The sequence below is a fragment of the Chelonoidis abingdonii genome, chromosome 19 (genome assembly GCF_003597395.2).
Source record: "Chelonoidis abingdonii isolate Lonesome George chromosome 19, CheloAbing_2.0, whole genome shotgun sequence".
Lineage (NCBI taxonomy): Eukaryota > Metazoa > Chordata > Testudines > Testudinidae > Chelonoidis > Chelonoidis abingdonii.
The window spans coordinates 35,154,167-35,169,068 of NC_133787.1; the positions used below are offsets into that span (position 1 = coordinate 35,154,167).

At 44.4% G+C, this 14,902-nt stretch overlaps 1 protein-coding gene across 3 annotated transcripts in view; it reads left to right on the forward strand.

The window, feature by feature from the left end:
- CRISPLD2 (cysteine rich secretory protein LCCL domain containing 2) overlaps positions 1-14,458 on the forward strand; it is a 47,171-nt gene extending 32,713 nt beyond the window's left edge. For all 3 annotated transcript variants that reach the window (XM_032793816.2, XM_032793815.2, XM_032793817.2), the window contains exons 15-16: positions 5,378-5,511; positions 12,077-14,458. In XM_032793816.2, the coding sequence (XP_032649707.1) occupies positions 5,378-5,511; positions 12,077-12,131 (189 nt within the window). In that variant the 3' untranslated portion in view covers positions 12,132-14,458. The remainder of the gene's footprint in view (positions 1-5,377; positions 5,512-12,076) is intronic.
- Positions 14,459-14,902: the final 444 nt, after the last annotated feature.

Genomic DNA, 14,902 nt, shown 5'->3' on the forward strand with positions numbered 1-14,902 from the left:
TCTACTTGGGTTAGTCCATAGCCTCTCCATCATGGGATTTTAACAGTTTTAAAGAAGATTCTGTTTTCTTCCCATAGAAATAAGGATGCTATTTTAGGTTGCATGATGTCAAGGGCTTGGGAAAGGTATGTTTATAGGAAGTGAGGTCAATGTAGTTTTGGAAACCAACCAAAGAGACAAAGAAGCCAAGGTACTCATGACCAATGACTCCTAATGTGTTGCTGAAGTGTAATTGCTAGATCCTTAAAATGTGCACGATAAATTGTGGAAGCAAACAGTAAGTAGGGGGAGGAGAAGGCAAATGTAGGTCATCAAAGCCAGATGTTCTGCAGCTCTGCTAAAAGTTATTTCCAATGTAGAAAAAGATGTTCCGTGACCTTGAGGAAAGCAGGACACTGACAGTGGTTAAAAACAGACAAATGGAAGCACATGTACAACTCTCCTTCCTGGCTTCAGGCATAAAATGATTTGTTAGGCACACACATTGATGCACGTTAATCCATGGCCATGTGCATTAAATGGATGAAGCACCAAAAGCTGGAACAGGCGCATTTGTAACTTTAATGTTGCATTTTGTTAGACTTGCAAGTTTGGTTTGGGTCTTTCCAATATGAGAGATTTAGCTCAGCAGAGGTGTAACCGAACTCCCACCCCTATCTTTTATGGGCAACAGACAGCCTGGATGGACCAATCCTGGCTTCCATTACAGACGTTGAAAAAACTTCCAGTGAGGGCCTCCCACAAATGCAAAGACAGGTGTAAAGGCTGGCATATTTTGCAAAGCAATGGGGCTATCTTCTGACCACCTCTGGTGTATTATGTGCAAATAGCCAGTGTTGTGTTAATTACAAAACCAGGGTGAAATCCTTCATGGTGATTCAGCAGGACGATGGAATAGTTTCTCCAGAGATAAAATGGAAACCTTAGTATTTTGAACATTTAAAACTGAAGTGGGCAGAGCATTAGAGCACATGCTGTAGGGAAAAGTTTAGATATGGCTCCGAACTTCACAGCTCAGGCCCATCTCCAAAATAGTCCAGTTTCCAAGAAACAGAAGGGTTAAGAAAATTCAGACTTTCTTTACACTAGTTTTGCAAAGTCAAGTGGTATACAGGGGACATGGCGGAGCAACTACCAATACCCTTTCAGCAGGAGCCATGTGGCCAACAAACTCTATTTTCCATTGCTTCAAAAAAAAATCTATCTGTTTCTGCTGTGTTTAACAGTCCTGCTGTTTTGGGGGACAGATGGCTGGGCATCTTGGACACTGAAGCCGGGATAAGCAATGATCAAATTCTCATCTTGGAAAGATCACAAGAAATGCACACATCACTGTCCAGTGAAATAGAATAAATGGACATCATTGACTCTTTCCACATCTGAGAGAGAAGCCAAATAATTGTTTGGATTAAAACTGGATTGGGTAGCCAAGTTTGTTGTTAAGTTTCAGACGGGGATCGTTATGGGCTGAGACAGAAACGTGGCCTCATTTTCTATTGAAGCTAACTTAGCCTTCCACCCCTCCCCACAAAATGACTTTGCTGTGAGGGGCACCTGCGGGCTGCTATACCGGGATCTAATTTTGGTTGTTGGGTTTAGTGTGTGGGTGCTGAGTGGAGCTGATGGCCTGTGATATACAGGAGAACAGACTAGATGATCTGGTGATTCTTTCTGACCTTAAACTCTCTGATTAGTTTAGCCTTAGTGTCTCAAACCAAAATATTGATGATTTTTCATTCTTTATCAGCAATAACGTCACTTATTTCTCATTCCAATTTGTTCCAGTTTCTATCAGTGCTTTCTTTTTGAACGGCTTTCATACAAAGTATCCCAAAAGGCCTTGTTGAATTAAGCAGTAGAAATACAGAGATAAATAATATTGGCGGGAGAAGGAAATGAACTGGCACAGCCAAAGAGGAAGGTGTTATTTTCATGGCATATGCACACAGAGTTAGGAATCCCCTCTCCCCCCAGCCCCACCCTGTTCATTTATTCTGTTCCTGGAGGGTTGCAAGGTAACACTACTTTATTTCTTAGAATCCAGAAACCTAACACAGCAACAACCAGAAACACAGAGAAAGCAGAGAGGCACAACTCAACCCACCTTTGCTCCAGACTGGCTCTTTATCAGACTGACTGCTGAAAGAGCCAGATTTCAGGCTTCCCTACACAGCCCCTTAGCCTGGAAGCAGAACCAGGAACCCCCCTTACAACTTAGGATGATAGCTTGTAATTTTAACACAGGTTTCAATACACCACAGAAGAGAGGTGTTTCAGCTGAGATCTGAAATGAGGCAGAGAGAAGCAGACGCTTCCAGGCAGCAGGATGAGCAAGGGAGAAGGCTCTTGCACGAACGATTGGCCAGACTGTATGGAGGGACAGAGAAAGGAGAGTAATGTTAATACTAGCTGTGCAGGAGGAGAATGGAACAATTGCTGGCCTATATTCTATGGTGATGGACATGCTATACATAAGTTGCAAGGTGAACCTGCAAAGGATTTTTTTTAAGAGGGATTTGTTTCTTTATGATAGATAGAGGCCCCACAGGGATTTTCCCTCCCCCTATTTGTTTTTACCTTTAGAAATATCTGCCATTTCATTCCTGGTTTTGCAGGTGGCCATTTCTCACTGATGTTAATGAGAGCTGCAGGTGCATGATGCTGCTGGAAATCAGGTTGCTTTTATTTTAGGCACCTAAATGTGGCTGTAAGGATCTTAAATGTAAGTGCCCAGGTTTGAAAATGTTGGCCTGGTTCTTTGTGGCGGTTAAAATAAAAAGTTGGACTGTTCTCCTCTGCACCTTTGTTTATTCAGTGAAGACAAATTCCACTGTTGCTAATGCTGAAAGGAATGTCTCTGAGGCTGTGGGCTGTGTATCAGGCAGGGATCTTTATCAAAGCTATGTGAGAGCTTTTGCAAAACACAGGAGCATTGGGAGATGTATACATAACGAATCGTGCAACCTTCTTGCTTGGCTCATGGTGAGACTTGCGCTTGAAAGGGAAATGTGTGTCCCATTCATGTTCAGGAACCCTGAGGAGATGAGAGGGAGAGACTGTCTCTCTGCTGTTGTGAGATAAAGGTAGTTTAGTCTCCAGCAGTCTCATTTGTGAGGCATTTAGCTGGGGAGAGATTTCCTGAAGAAGGAAGCCTGCATAATGAGGCTGATTTTTATCACCAGTGGAAACTGCAACATGTTGCTGAACCCTTGAGGAGGGACACATCTTTGTTTTCAGGCTAGTCACACTAAATGGAGGCTTGATGGGTGACTTACAGCTTGTCTACACTTGGGTTGCTACAGTGGCACAACTTCAGTGTAGACGCTGCGTATGCCGGTGGAGCGGGTTCTCCTGTTGGCGTAGGTAATCCGCCTCCCCGAGAAGCAGTAGCTAGTCTTCTGTTTCCCTAGTGCTGTCTACAGTGGGGTCTGGTCAGCTTAACTAAATTGCTCAGGGGTGTGGATTTTTCACACCTCTGAGTGACCTAGCTGGGTCAACCTCATTTTTAGTGTAGACTAGGACTTAGCTCATAAGCCTATTTCATTGTTAATAGTTTGATGCAGCTGGTGCTGGACAGGGCCCCCCTGGAGATCCCAGTTCTGCAGGGAGGGAAGCATTCCAGAGATACTAGGATCCATCCCAAGAAAATGGGACTGAGGCAGAAGCAGAGAACCTGTTATGTGCTATCATTTGCTGTGCGATTCCTGAGGCGCTAGTGCCCTACCTTTTGGGAGAAAACTCCTCCATCCTCCTAGTAATTCCCATCTTCAGAGCACTTTTCAGACAACTCATTAAGATAAAGACTCCTTGGCAAGATAGAAGATAGGAGCCCAATAGGCTGATAGGGGAAGGGGTATGTAAAAAACAGAATAGCCAAACAATGAGCAGGCAGAAGAACAACAAGTTCTAGAAGAAAGGAATGCCTTGGAAAGAACACCATTAAGGATTTGTCCCAGTGGAGAGTGTTACAAATAGCCTTGGACAGTGTATTCAGGACAGTTTAATTTAATGAGCCAATTTTAGATTTACAGATTTCCCGTTGCATACTAGAGCAAATTCAGAGCATATCTTCCAAACAAAGTGTTCCTGTGCTGTCTTGCCCATATATAGAAGCAAAACCAAACTCGCAATTAAAACTGTAAAAGCTGCCAAGAGATAGGCAATCCAAAATGATAAATATATAGGAAATGGGGGGAAACCTGCCTTTTAAGGCCTTGGAGAGTGAGTGAGCGAGCATGATCTATAGTACACAGATGCTGCTGGGATATTGCTTTGCAGGTTCTGCAGTGGAAGTTTGATTTTTTAAAGATCAAGAAGTTTGTGGATTTTGGATTTTCACCTGTTCCAATCCTCGTTACTAGAGTTGATTTTTGTTGTTCTAACTAGCAATGTATAACTTTTAGAAAGTTCACGTCCAAGTTCGTATTGAGCCTTAGAGTTCTCTGCTACTTCTCCATTTCCTGGATGTTTTTGTAGCTTAGTCATCAGTTGCTGGTAGGTTCTGTTCCTGCAGCAAACAAAACAAAATAAAAAACAGAAGAAGCATGCACTACAGAGATTGCAGGCCTCATTTTCATGATTGCCTGCTACACTTGGTGTAGTCAGTAGGAGCGGTGGGTTCTCAGCACCTCTGAAAACCAGATCGTGATGAAAGAAGCTCATCTTAGCTTTTGGAAAGATGGGACCTAACACGTCTCAAGTTAAATGATCATTTGTTTCTTTAGGCCAAATTCACCAAGGATCTCTGCTGTTTCACACTAGCAAACAGTTGCAGAACTTCTGCTACCTCGCAGACAATGCAAAGTGGCCACACCCTCTCATGTGGACAAAAGCAGGTTTGAGGAGGACAAGAAGTGCCATTGCAGCACCAAAAGAGGGCGCACTGACTAATGTAGACAGGGCCTGGCTGGCTGATAAATCCATTGATTCAATCATTCTCCCCTTGGCAGAGTTCCTGTTGTGACCAATGGGCTGTTAGACCAACCCGTTGACAGAGGTGCACAGAAAGAAGTAGTGGTAATGCTGCTTACCCTGCACAGGGCTGTCATTACACCTCCCTGTGCCAGCTATGCTGAATTATCACCATTTGCAATTAGTAGCAGACCATGTGACATCTGCAAGAGCTCATCTAGGTTTATTTGGTCCTGCCCCAGTACAGAAGTCTGGGCTGGGTGACTTCTTGAGATCCCTTCTAGCTCTACATCTCTATGATTCTGTGATCTGTAGAGTCCTATCTCACTGCTCAGGCTGGAAGACAACCAACCTTCCGATACGTCTCTCCTTCACATAAGTCTGTCTTCGTTCTTCCTCATTTTCCTAGTTATCAGAAAAAGGTCTTGGAGCTCCAGCTAAATCCATTTATTTTATGATCTTTCAGAGTTCCAGTATCTGCAAAACAGCCGTGCACGCTGGAGTCATTGAAGACGAGACTGGCGGTTATGTGGATGTAATGCCCGTGGACAAGAAGAAAAACTACGTTGGCTCTTTGAAGAATGGCGTCCAATCTGAGAGGTAGGGTCACTTTTTTCTTTTTTGTGATCAGTTTGTGAAAATGTGGATGGTAGGAATTAAATATTCAAGCTAAGTGATTCTAACATGTCAATGTAAGCTCAGAGAAACAAACGACCAAAATAATGTGTGTCATCCCTCTTTGCCTTTTGCAACTGAATGCATTACTCTTGGACTCTGTATATTAAGGATGTAATACTGTTAAGCTTGTCCTTCATTTACAAATGAGGTTAAACTAGTCAAAATGTGAAAACACTGTTAATAAATTTCACTGGGTATACAGCCCTTTAAAATTTACTCTGGTTTTTAGCAAAGTCATTATTAATTAATGTTGGGGGAGCAGTTTCACATGAGTTTTATCCTAAAACATTCTGGCAAATTAACTCCACTGAAAAGATAAACACGTGGTTTGCATCTTTCATCATACAGTCAGCTTTGTGGCTTTCACTTGGGAATTCCACTACTGAGTTCTGGGAAGTCTAATATATTTAATAGCATAAGAACACGAGAATGGCCACGCTGGGTCAGACCCATGGGTCTTTTAATCCAATATCCTCTCTTCCGACAGTGGCCTGAATCTGTTGATTAGAAGTGATTTCTCTGTTCTTGCAGAAAGCATTCTAAATCAATCAACATGCCAGCACACTCTCTTGAGAGGATAAAACAGTGCTTCTAATAGTGGGTTGTACCTTCATGTGACAATTCCTGATTCTTTTTTGGGGGGTTGGGGATGATCCAACTTGGCACTATATATATATATATATATATATATATATATGTAGTGTATGTGTGTGTATATATATATAATATATATAGTGTATGTGTGTTGTATATAAAAAAAAAAAATTCCCCTCTCACCCCTATGGGGGTATGTGTCTTCCTCACCTGGTCCCTCTACCAGAGCCTGGGAGTTGAGGTTCTGCGGCAGTATCCTAGCGTGTTCCTAGCACTGCACGTCTCTGGACCAGAGAGCTCTGATGTTGTTCCTGGATCTGTTGGAGCCACTCACCCACACTTAAGAGTCACAGCCCCGAGTGCCTCCTACCACCTGGACACTACTTGGCCTTCACTTTCCACATCCCTCTCTAGTTCCTCTTTCAGCCCTGGTACTTCTCCAGCTCTCATATTCCTTCTTCCTGATGTTGCTGTCACTTGGCACTGCTATACTATCACCACCGCTGTCTTCTGTGTCCTTGTCTATACCACGATGTCTGGTTGATTGGCACAGTACCATGCCTGTCCTGTTGGATCTGGAAGTCCCACAGAATCTTAGCCCTGCTATTCTCCACACCTTCTGTGGATCTCCCATCTGGTCTTGGAGGGTCTAGCCCATACACGCTGTGCAGATGTTCCGATACACAATGCCAGCACTCTGGTGCCGTTCAGTGTATGCTGTCTGCCTGCATCTTACATCCTCCACTATGTGTTGGACTGTCTCTGCAGCCTTCTTGCACAGTCTGCACCTTGGGTCCTCTCTAGTGTGGTAGACCCTGCCTCAATGGATCTGGTGCTCAGTGCCTTGTTCCTGGCTGCTATGATCATGCCTCAGTGCTGTCTTTTAGTCCCAGCCCTTTCCAGCCACGGTAGGATTTCCCATGTCAAGCCACCCCAGCTATTTGTCGATGGTACATCCCTGCAGGGTCTTGTCTTGGCATGCACTTCTTTCTGCTTTGGTCCTTCCCCATGTCTCTGCTGCCCTCAGGATTGCTCTCAGCAGCTCATCTTTGGGGGCCATCTTACTGATGTACTCCTGGATGTTCTGGTTTCGTCCAGGACAGTGGCTTGAACGCTCACCAAGCCCCGCCCGCCTCCTTTCCGGCTGGTATATCCAGTCTCTGGGTGTTGGACTTGGGGTGTGACCTCCGTGATTTGAGAGCTTCCGGGTTTTCACATCGCAGCCTCCCATGTCCTCCTTTTTGGCCAGCATCACTTATACCGGCAGGGTAGTCGTGGACGTACCGGCAAGGAGCGATAGGAGGGTTCCGTGATGGCGTAGGAGATCTTCGTTCTTTGAGTTGACTCAGAGGGGCATTTGGCCATCTTCATCAGCGAGACCTGTCTTATCCTTTGGTGAACCTACATGTACGAGGAGATCAGTCTGCCTGTCTCCCTTGCCTCCTCATCGTGGTTTCCGATGTCGAATCCCATCAGTTGCACCTATAGCCGAGTAAACCGTATATGCGTGAGGTCATGGGACTACAGCAGTGGCCCTCGGTAGTCTCCACCACCATTCAGTCTTGTCACTCCATTGCACCATCCTTATCCGACCAGGGCAGCTCAGTCACGGGAAGCATACAACTTCTCATCACGTCGCGATCGACACCTCGCGGCCTTAACGTGAGCTGGCCCAAGGACTACCTCACTGTAACGATGAGCGCAGGTCAGGCGTGACTAAGTCGGATGACACGAGAGATGTCCGTTCATCGGAAGCCTCTACGCACCATAATGCACGCGTGAGGTGTTTCACCCCACTCGTACAGAGAGGGTCGGCATGACTACGGTAAGCCAGTCACCACTCCTGAACTACTGTACCCGATATCCCAGTCAATAGTAGATAGAGCTGGCTGGCAGGGGTCTTTAATGGCCGAGTCGTCAGACAGCACGGACGAGTCGAGCAGTCCACTGCGTGAGGTCGTAAGACCTGCTCACCACAGTGTCGATGACCCATTTGTTACAGCTGACGCATGAGGCCACCATCTAGGTTAGCTCGAGTAGATCAATATGGCAGTCTCTTGAGGAACGAGTCCTTAGTAGTCTGTCTGACGTTGTATAGGCCAGACATTCAACAGATCCACGGTGCGGACAGTCATAGGCTTCTCCTGTAGTCAATCCAGGCGTGCTCAGTATTGGTATTCTAGACCTTGAGTCTTGGGCCGACTGCTCTATCTATAAGGCAAAACTGGTGTTTTGAGCCTCTGGTGGTTGTACCCATGCCCTTTCTGAGCGGTGCTCATGTATGGCCACCACAGTGGGCTGTTAACTTGGCCGACTACGATAGGCACGCTATAGATAGGAAACTGTGTCCAGTGGGCTGAGAGGAGCAACGAACGGTTCGGCGTAAGTATTGTGTTGGATGGCTCCTGATCACTTGCCGACAATGGTCTTTGTACATGGGGATCAGCATCGTAGTTCGCGGTGAACACCTGTCGTCATACGCCCCAGTGCTTGGGTGAAGAGGGCTGAGCGCACTGATAGAAGGCTGAGTTCATCTGTGCTGCTAGGCGTTCAAGGCACTGACTGGAGATGGCCATTCTAGATCAGTCAAGTGATGATCAGTCACCAGGTATCTAGGCCGATCCACTGCGAGATGGCTGATCAGCTATCATGATTTCTCCGACCCGCTGCGTGAGGTCTCTCACACGTGTGAGTGGGTGACTAGGTCTTCACAGTCATACGAGAGGACCCTTGAGTCTGTAGCACTGCGTGTCTAGCATCAAGGGCGTCACGCAATGCAACTAGTCACGAGAGTGTTGATGATCCAGGCACTCTGTTTACTTACTACGTCTCATCGCAGTACTAGCAGCATTCATCGCGCGCGAGGCTGTATTACAGTGGTCTGCGAGCCAGCAGTTGGAGTGATCTCCTATCGAACACATGTCTGCCTATTTGCGAGAACAGGCCTAAGATCACCTTTTCGCACCGTGATCTCCAGCAAGGTGTAAATCCACTCAGTAATGAGCTCTGGAGAAGCTAAAGTGAGGCTCAGGGCTATGCACAAATCTGTGGATCTATGCACCATTACGAGAGCGCGATCAGAGGAGAGGTCAGCTGCCTTTAGTATATCCGAGTATCAAGCCGAGGTCTTATCTTTTAATCGGCAACAGACCCATCAGAGCCTAAGCTAATGAACTACGCGTCACTCGAGCGTCGTATCAGTATTATTCTACAGTGCACACAGTCGTGACTGCACCATCTCAAGACACGCCTTAGACATATATATCGAGCTCCAACCTCATTTTCCAGGGTGGTACAACTGTTTGTTGTTCTTGATCGTGTAGCAAGCATCTCCAGGATTACAGAGGCTGTAGCGTTTATACCAAGTTCATTGTTATGATTTGGTAGGTGAGTAGGGATGTGTCATGAGGGCTCTATTGGCACTTCTAACGTACTATCTGATGGACTTCTCCACTGAGCCTTGGTAAAATCGTCCGAGGATTGACTTGTCAAGCTAGTGTTCTCCATGATCTTATGCCTCATATCAGCTGCTGTGCTCGCAATGGAGGGGGTGGCATTGAAGTTTCAGCTTCAGGTGGGGCTGCGCAACATCCACTTGTTCTTCAGTCTTCTTGAGTCTGGGATTGTAATGTGGTGTTGGTCTATCTCAAGCTGTGAGAGCAGCTTCCTTCTTTATATGTTGAAGCGTGGGTAACTAGGCTGTTTCTCGTTAAGTGGGTAGTAGGTCTTGTCCATCCACAGTCCCCTCATACGTTTCATTATCCCCTTCTCATTAGGTCTACGTTGTAGTAGCATTCCATCAATTCCAGGTTCTCTTGTCTCGTCCATGAATGGTTTGTTCCAGTAGCCCACTTATCGTCAGATTGTCCTGGTTCCTCAACATCTGGCGCGGACCTTGTTAATCCGGGCGACGTCCGAGCCGGCATGACTCTCCTAGTTCGTGTCACTCTCATATTTGAGGTAGGCAGGTGAAGCGTTAGGGGGTCTTTTGCCCAAGGACCCCTACTGGAAAGTTGGGTACCAACCGGAATTTGAACCCCGATCTCTTGTATCAAAGGGGGGTCTCCCGTATCAAAGGGCGGCATATATAGTATGTGTGTTGGGGGGGTGAAGAGAGAGAGAGCATGCATGCACATGCTACAGACTTTCATGCCTTCAAATCTACTACAGAGTAGTTGAGATGCATGGAATAAAGCTGGCATCATCTTAAAACAAGGTGGTGAGCTATCCAGGGCTCAGTTTGGGTACCCTTATCATTCTGCATCACATTTTTTGCAGTTACGCTGTGCAAACATTTTGTTTGTTTCAATTTGCACATGGACAAGCCCCCTCAAGATGTTTGCTCAGCCACTTGTCAGTGGTGAATACTTTAAATCCTTAACACACAAAAGAAGAACTCGATTCAAAAAGGCAGAGATTTTCAGATCTTGCTTTTTTGCAGACCTACATTGTCCACCCTCCTACTCTGATGAAGCAAGCGACTGCAGGCTTCAATGCCCAATTATGTGCCTGACTGGTCTATTGAATGTACAATCGGTGCAGTTGTATGTGAAACGCACTTGAATTTAGGCACACGTTTTGCATGTGCAGCGCTCTGAAAATGCAACCCAACAGATTTAATAATCTCAGTTAAATTCAGTGTGTGAAAACGGTCACAGTCTGGCTCAAGGGGAGGGGAGAATGAGACTCAGCCAAGTTGCCTCTGATTAGCAGATAGCGTTTGGGAACTGTACAGATGGGAAATCTGTAGGGTTGCCATCTCTAGTATGTGTGGGGTGCATTTACCAGGAAAAAATCCTCTTTTTTAAAAAAAATTAGAATTGACAGTGGACTGGAAACTGCCACAGGTTTGTTTTTCCTAACAGTTCCTTGGAACACACAATGTAATTAACATACAAGGAAGAAGTTATTGGGTTAATTCCACCAGTCCAGCAGGACAAGTGTCTCTTGCTTAGTCCTGTCAGCAAAAATGATTAGGAGGAAATACAGGGTCCAGATTTCTCTCTCTCTCCCCGCAACCCACCTTCCTGCAGGGGTGCTGGACTGAGAAATATTTCCCAAGACAGTTTACAGCAGGGATTAGTGAAAAGAGAGGCCTCTAGAGCTCAGACTGTCTCCGGAGACCCAGCAGCTTTTATTTTTCCCAAAGGGTACTCCACCCCCACTCCTGCCCTGAGGCTCCACCCCTTCCCCAAGGCCCCACCTGACTCTGTCTCTTTCTGTCCCTGTTCCACCCTCCCAAGACCCTGCTCTCGCCCTGCCCCCACTCCACCCCATCCCCTGAGGCCCACCTTCCTGCCGCTTACTGCTCTCCGCTCTCCCCCAAGCACTTCCTGCCAGCCACCAAACAGCTGATCGGTTGCCCCGATGAACAGCTGATTGGCACTGCTGCCAAACAGTTATGGCTTGTGGGTGCCGAGCACCCCGTATTTTTTTTCCCGTGGGTGCTTGAGCCCTTGAACACCCATGGAGTCCGTGCTTATAGATGCCCCTCAACCTTTACGCTTTTGCTTTTGGTGTGGTACTCATGGCCTCCTTGTCACTTGCACTGACTCCCTTGTCGTTAGTGATGGCTCTCTGTTCTCTTGTACTGAATCATGTGGGAGGTGGTCGGGTAGGTAACAGCTTTTCAGTGCACTCTTAAGTTTCACCAGCTATGAATTAGTGCCTTTCCATGAAAAAACAAACAAGCATCAGGGCTCAGTGTGGTAATGGAAACTCCTGAACTGGGAGTAATGGAAGCTCAGGTGCTTCAGAAATTCAGAACGCAGATGTGCAAATAAAGATGCATTCAAATCAAATGAATAATTGAAACCACTGATTTCCTTACTGCCATGACTATGTGGGGAACTGGTGCATCTCCCTAAGGTTCATAATGATTGTTCTTTTTCAGCTTGAAGAGTCCCAGTGAAGGGATGGCTTTCCGAATTTTTTCCGTGAAGCAGTAAATTCCCTGGCAAGTTTCTTCTGGAGAACAATCCACTGATTTTGAGGGACAGCAACATTCATTTGATGGCATCTGCTCTGAACACATTCTCCTTGCCAATTTCTTTCAGGGAAAAAAGGTTCTGACTCAACTCTCCACGTCACATCTGCACCAATTTTTTTTTTTTTTTTTTTTACAAATTCTAGGGCATTCAGACTGTTGTAACTTCAAATTCCAAAAGAGGTGTGCTGAACAGCTCGAGTGTGGATTAATTTACAACAAGTATCAGAACTCCCAGCTGGTCCACAGATAGTATTTTAGGTCTTGAAGTACCTACCCCAATGGAAGTACCAACACATGTTGGCAAGGTGGAGTATGTAGTGCGGATGGTGGGCCCTTTAAAAAATAGTTTTAAAGCTGCTCCTTTTGTAGGGTGAGGCATACAACTTCTTTGGAACTGTTTATATGGCGGGGTTGGCTTTTCTGTTTAAGAGCTAAACCTTAGTGTTTTCCTTATCAGATCACATGTGCGTAGGAAACGTTGAGTGAGGTCTGCGGCATATTGCATTAGGGCAAGTGGTGTCATGATGTAACGTGCGGTCAGAGGTCTTGTGGCTGCCTGAAGGACTCCTGGAGATGAGGTTGTCTGGAAAATGTGGTGAAAGTAAGAAAAGGTGGTGAAGATCCCCGCCCGTGAGAAACAAGGATCCCAGCCAACCACACATACAGTGTTGATGTTTGCTGGCCAAACATTAGCAGATAGTTAGGAATTTGGGTTACCTATGAGAAGTTGTGGAATTAGAGCTCCTGTCCTGGCACATCTCTGTATTATGCTACACACCGTTTTGTTTTTTTTTTAATTTACAGTTAAATGCAATTTATTGTTCTATACAGCAGTGCTGGTTTTGTCTGTAGTAGTTAAGCAGTGATAAAAAGTTAATCTTATTTTTTTTAGAAATCGGTGCATCTATATAAAGTGTGTTCACTTTATCTTTCTGAAATTTTTGTACAGTTCTGAGGCTTTAAATATACAGAATGGGACTGGATTGTTTGCTTGCATACAGTCGATACCATATAGTGATCTTAGCTTCTAACATGATTGCTGTGTCTGTGAGCATCTGGAATCCAAAGTGTTGGGTTTTAAAAACTTGTATGTATTCTAATGAATTCATATTTAATAATTTGAGTCATTCTGCTATGATCAGCTGTTTAAATATATTGCATAGAATGATTTTGAGGGAATTAAAACTAGCCACAAAATCAGCCTAGTATGAACTCCCAACTTTGAGAGTTATTAGAATTGGTCTAAGCATCTTAACTCAGTAACTTACATTAACCCTGAGAAGGCAACATAACCTTTAACTCTTTGGTTGATGTAAAAAGGTAGGCATCCCTTCACTCTGTAACTCAATTGTAGTATGTGACATATGAGGAATATTTCACTTACTGTTACAATTATTTAGCCACTCTGTCTGGCAGATGTTTCATGCCTTTCCATAGCCTTCCAAGGTCCTAGCTATGTTTAAATTAAACTAGAGGGATAGGAAAACCAGCTATAAACCTATTCCAAAACATGGACCAATAGCATTATATGGATAAGTACTTATTTTATTTAATTTTTAAACTCCATGAAATCAGCAAGGAAATTACGTCAGTCCCTTTGTTTCATAACTGAGGTTTCCTTTCTTTGCAAAATCTGAGTTTAAAAAGAGACCTTTCATAACTGAGCAGGTTTGCACGTTTTCAAGAAGTTACACGCAGCAAACCTACTTTTGGAATAGCTCTGGTAAACACCTATTCTTTATTTATTTAATGTGGTCTTTTAAGGTATGTTGTTTGCTTGTAGTGAGGAAAACCAGTTACATTTTCAAGGTAAATTTCTGTGACAAATAGCCGGAATGTGTCTTTAAAAAGTACCTGTTCGGAAGTGACTAAAATCTTGGCCATGAGATAAGTCAGGTTCCTTGTTTTGCCTATTGTGAATAGTAAGATTGGAAACAAGCTACTCTAATGCCACCAAATTTTGTAGTATGATTCTGTGGCCTTCATAGGCCAAATAGGAGTTACACCTTCAATAGCTGAGGCTAGAAATGGAAAACATAATAAGGATCAATCAAATGTCCACTGAAGTCAGTGGCAGCCTTTCCATTGAATTCATGGGTGTTGGATTGGGCTCATGTTTAGTTCTATTGTATATCCCAGTCAAAGTAGATCATCTTTTCGTCATTGCCCCGGCTGTGAGAATCAGTCATCTTGTAGAAGAATGGACAGAAATCTGGACTGGAATAACAGGAAAATCTGAGAATCACCAAGAAGTATATATATAAATTCAATTGACCTAGAATGTATCTTTCTTACAAAAGAGGAAGATTAAAAACATAAAAAGTGAAGCTGTGAATATAAAATAAATTATATCATCATTCTATAGCTTGAATTATCTTCAGCCAAACAATTTGGATTTTCAGAAACAGGTATTAGTGTACGTCTGTGTCTCTGTTTAGTGTTATATATGCTGTACAACAAATAAATCAGGACTTCGATGAACAATCATTCTTCGAGGTTCTGGGTGCTATTAGTTAAATAATATCTGTACCGTATTTAGGAAGGGTCACATCATGCATGGCATTATTAAGGCATATCTTTAGTTGTGTTCAATTGTATATACCAGCTGCCCATATTTAGGTGGAACAGGCTCTGTTTTAGCCAAATATATACTGATTTTACATCTGTCTTACCAAAGCATTTCTCAATCTAATATGTTTCAATAGAGCTTTCAGAGGCAGTGTCGTCTTG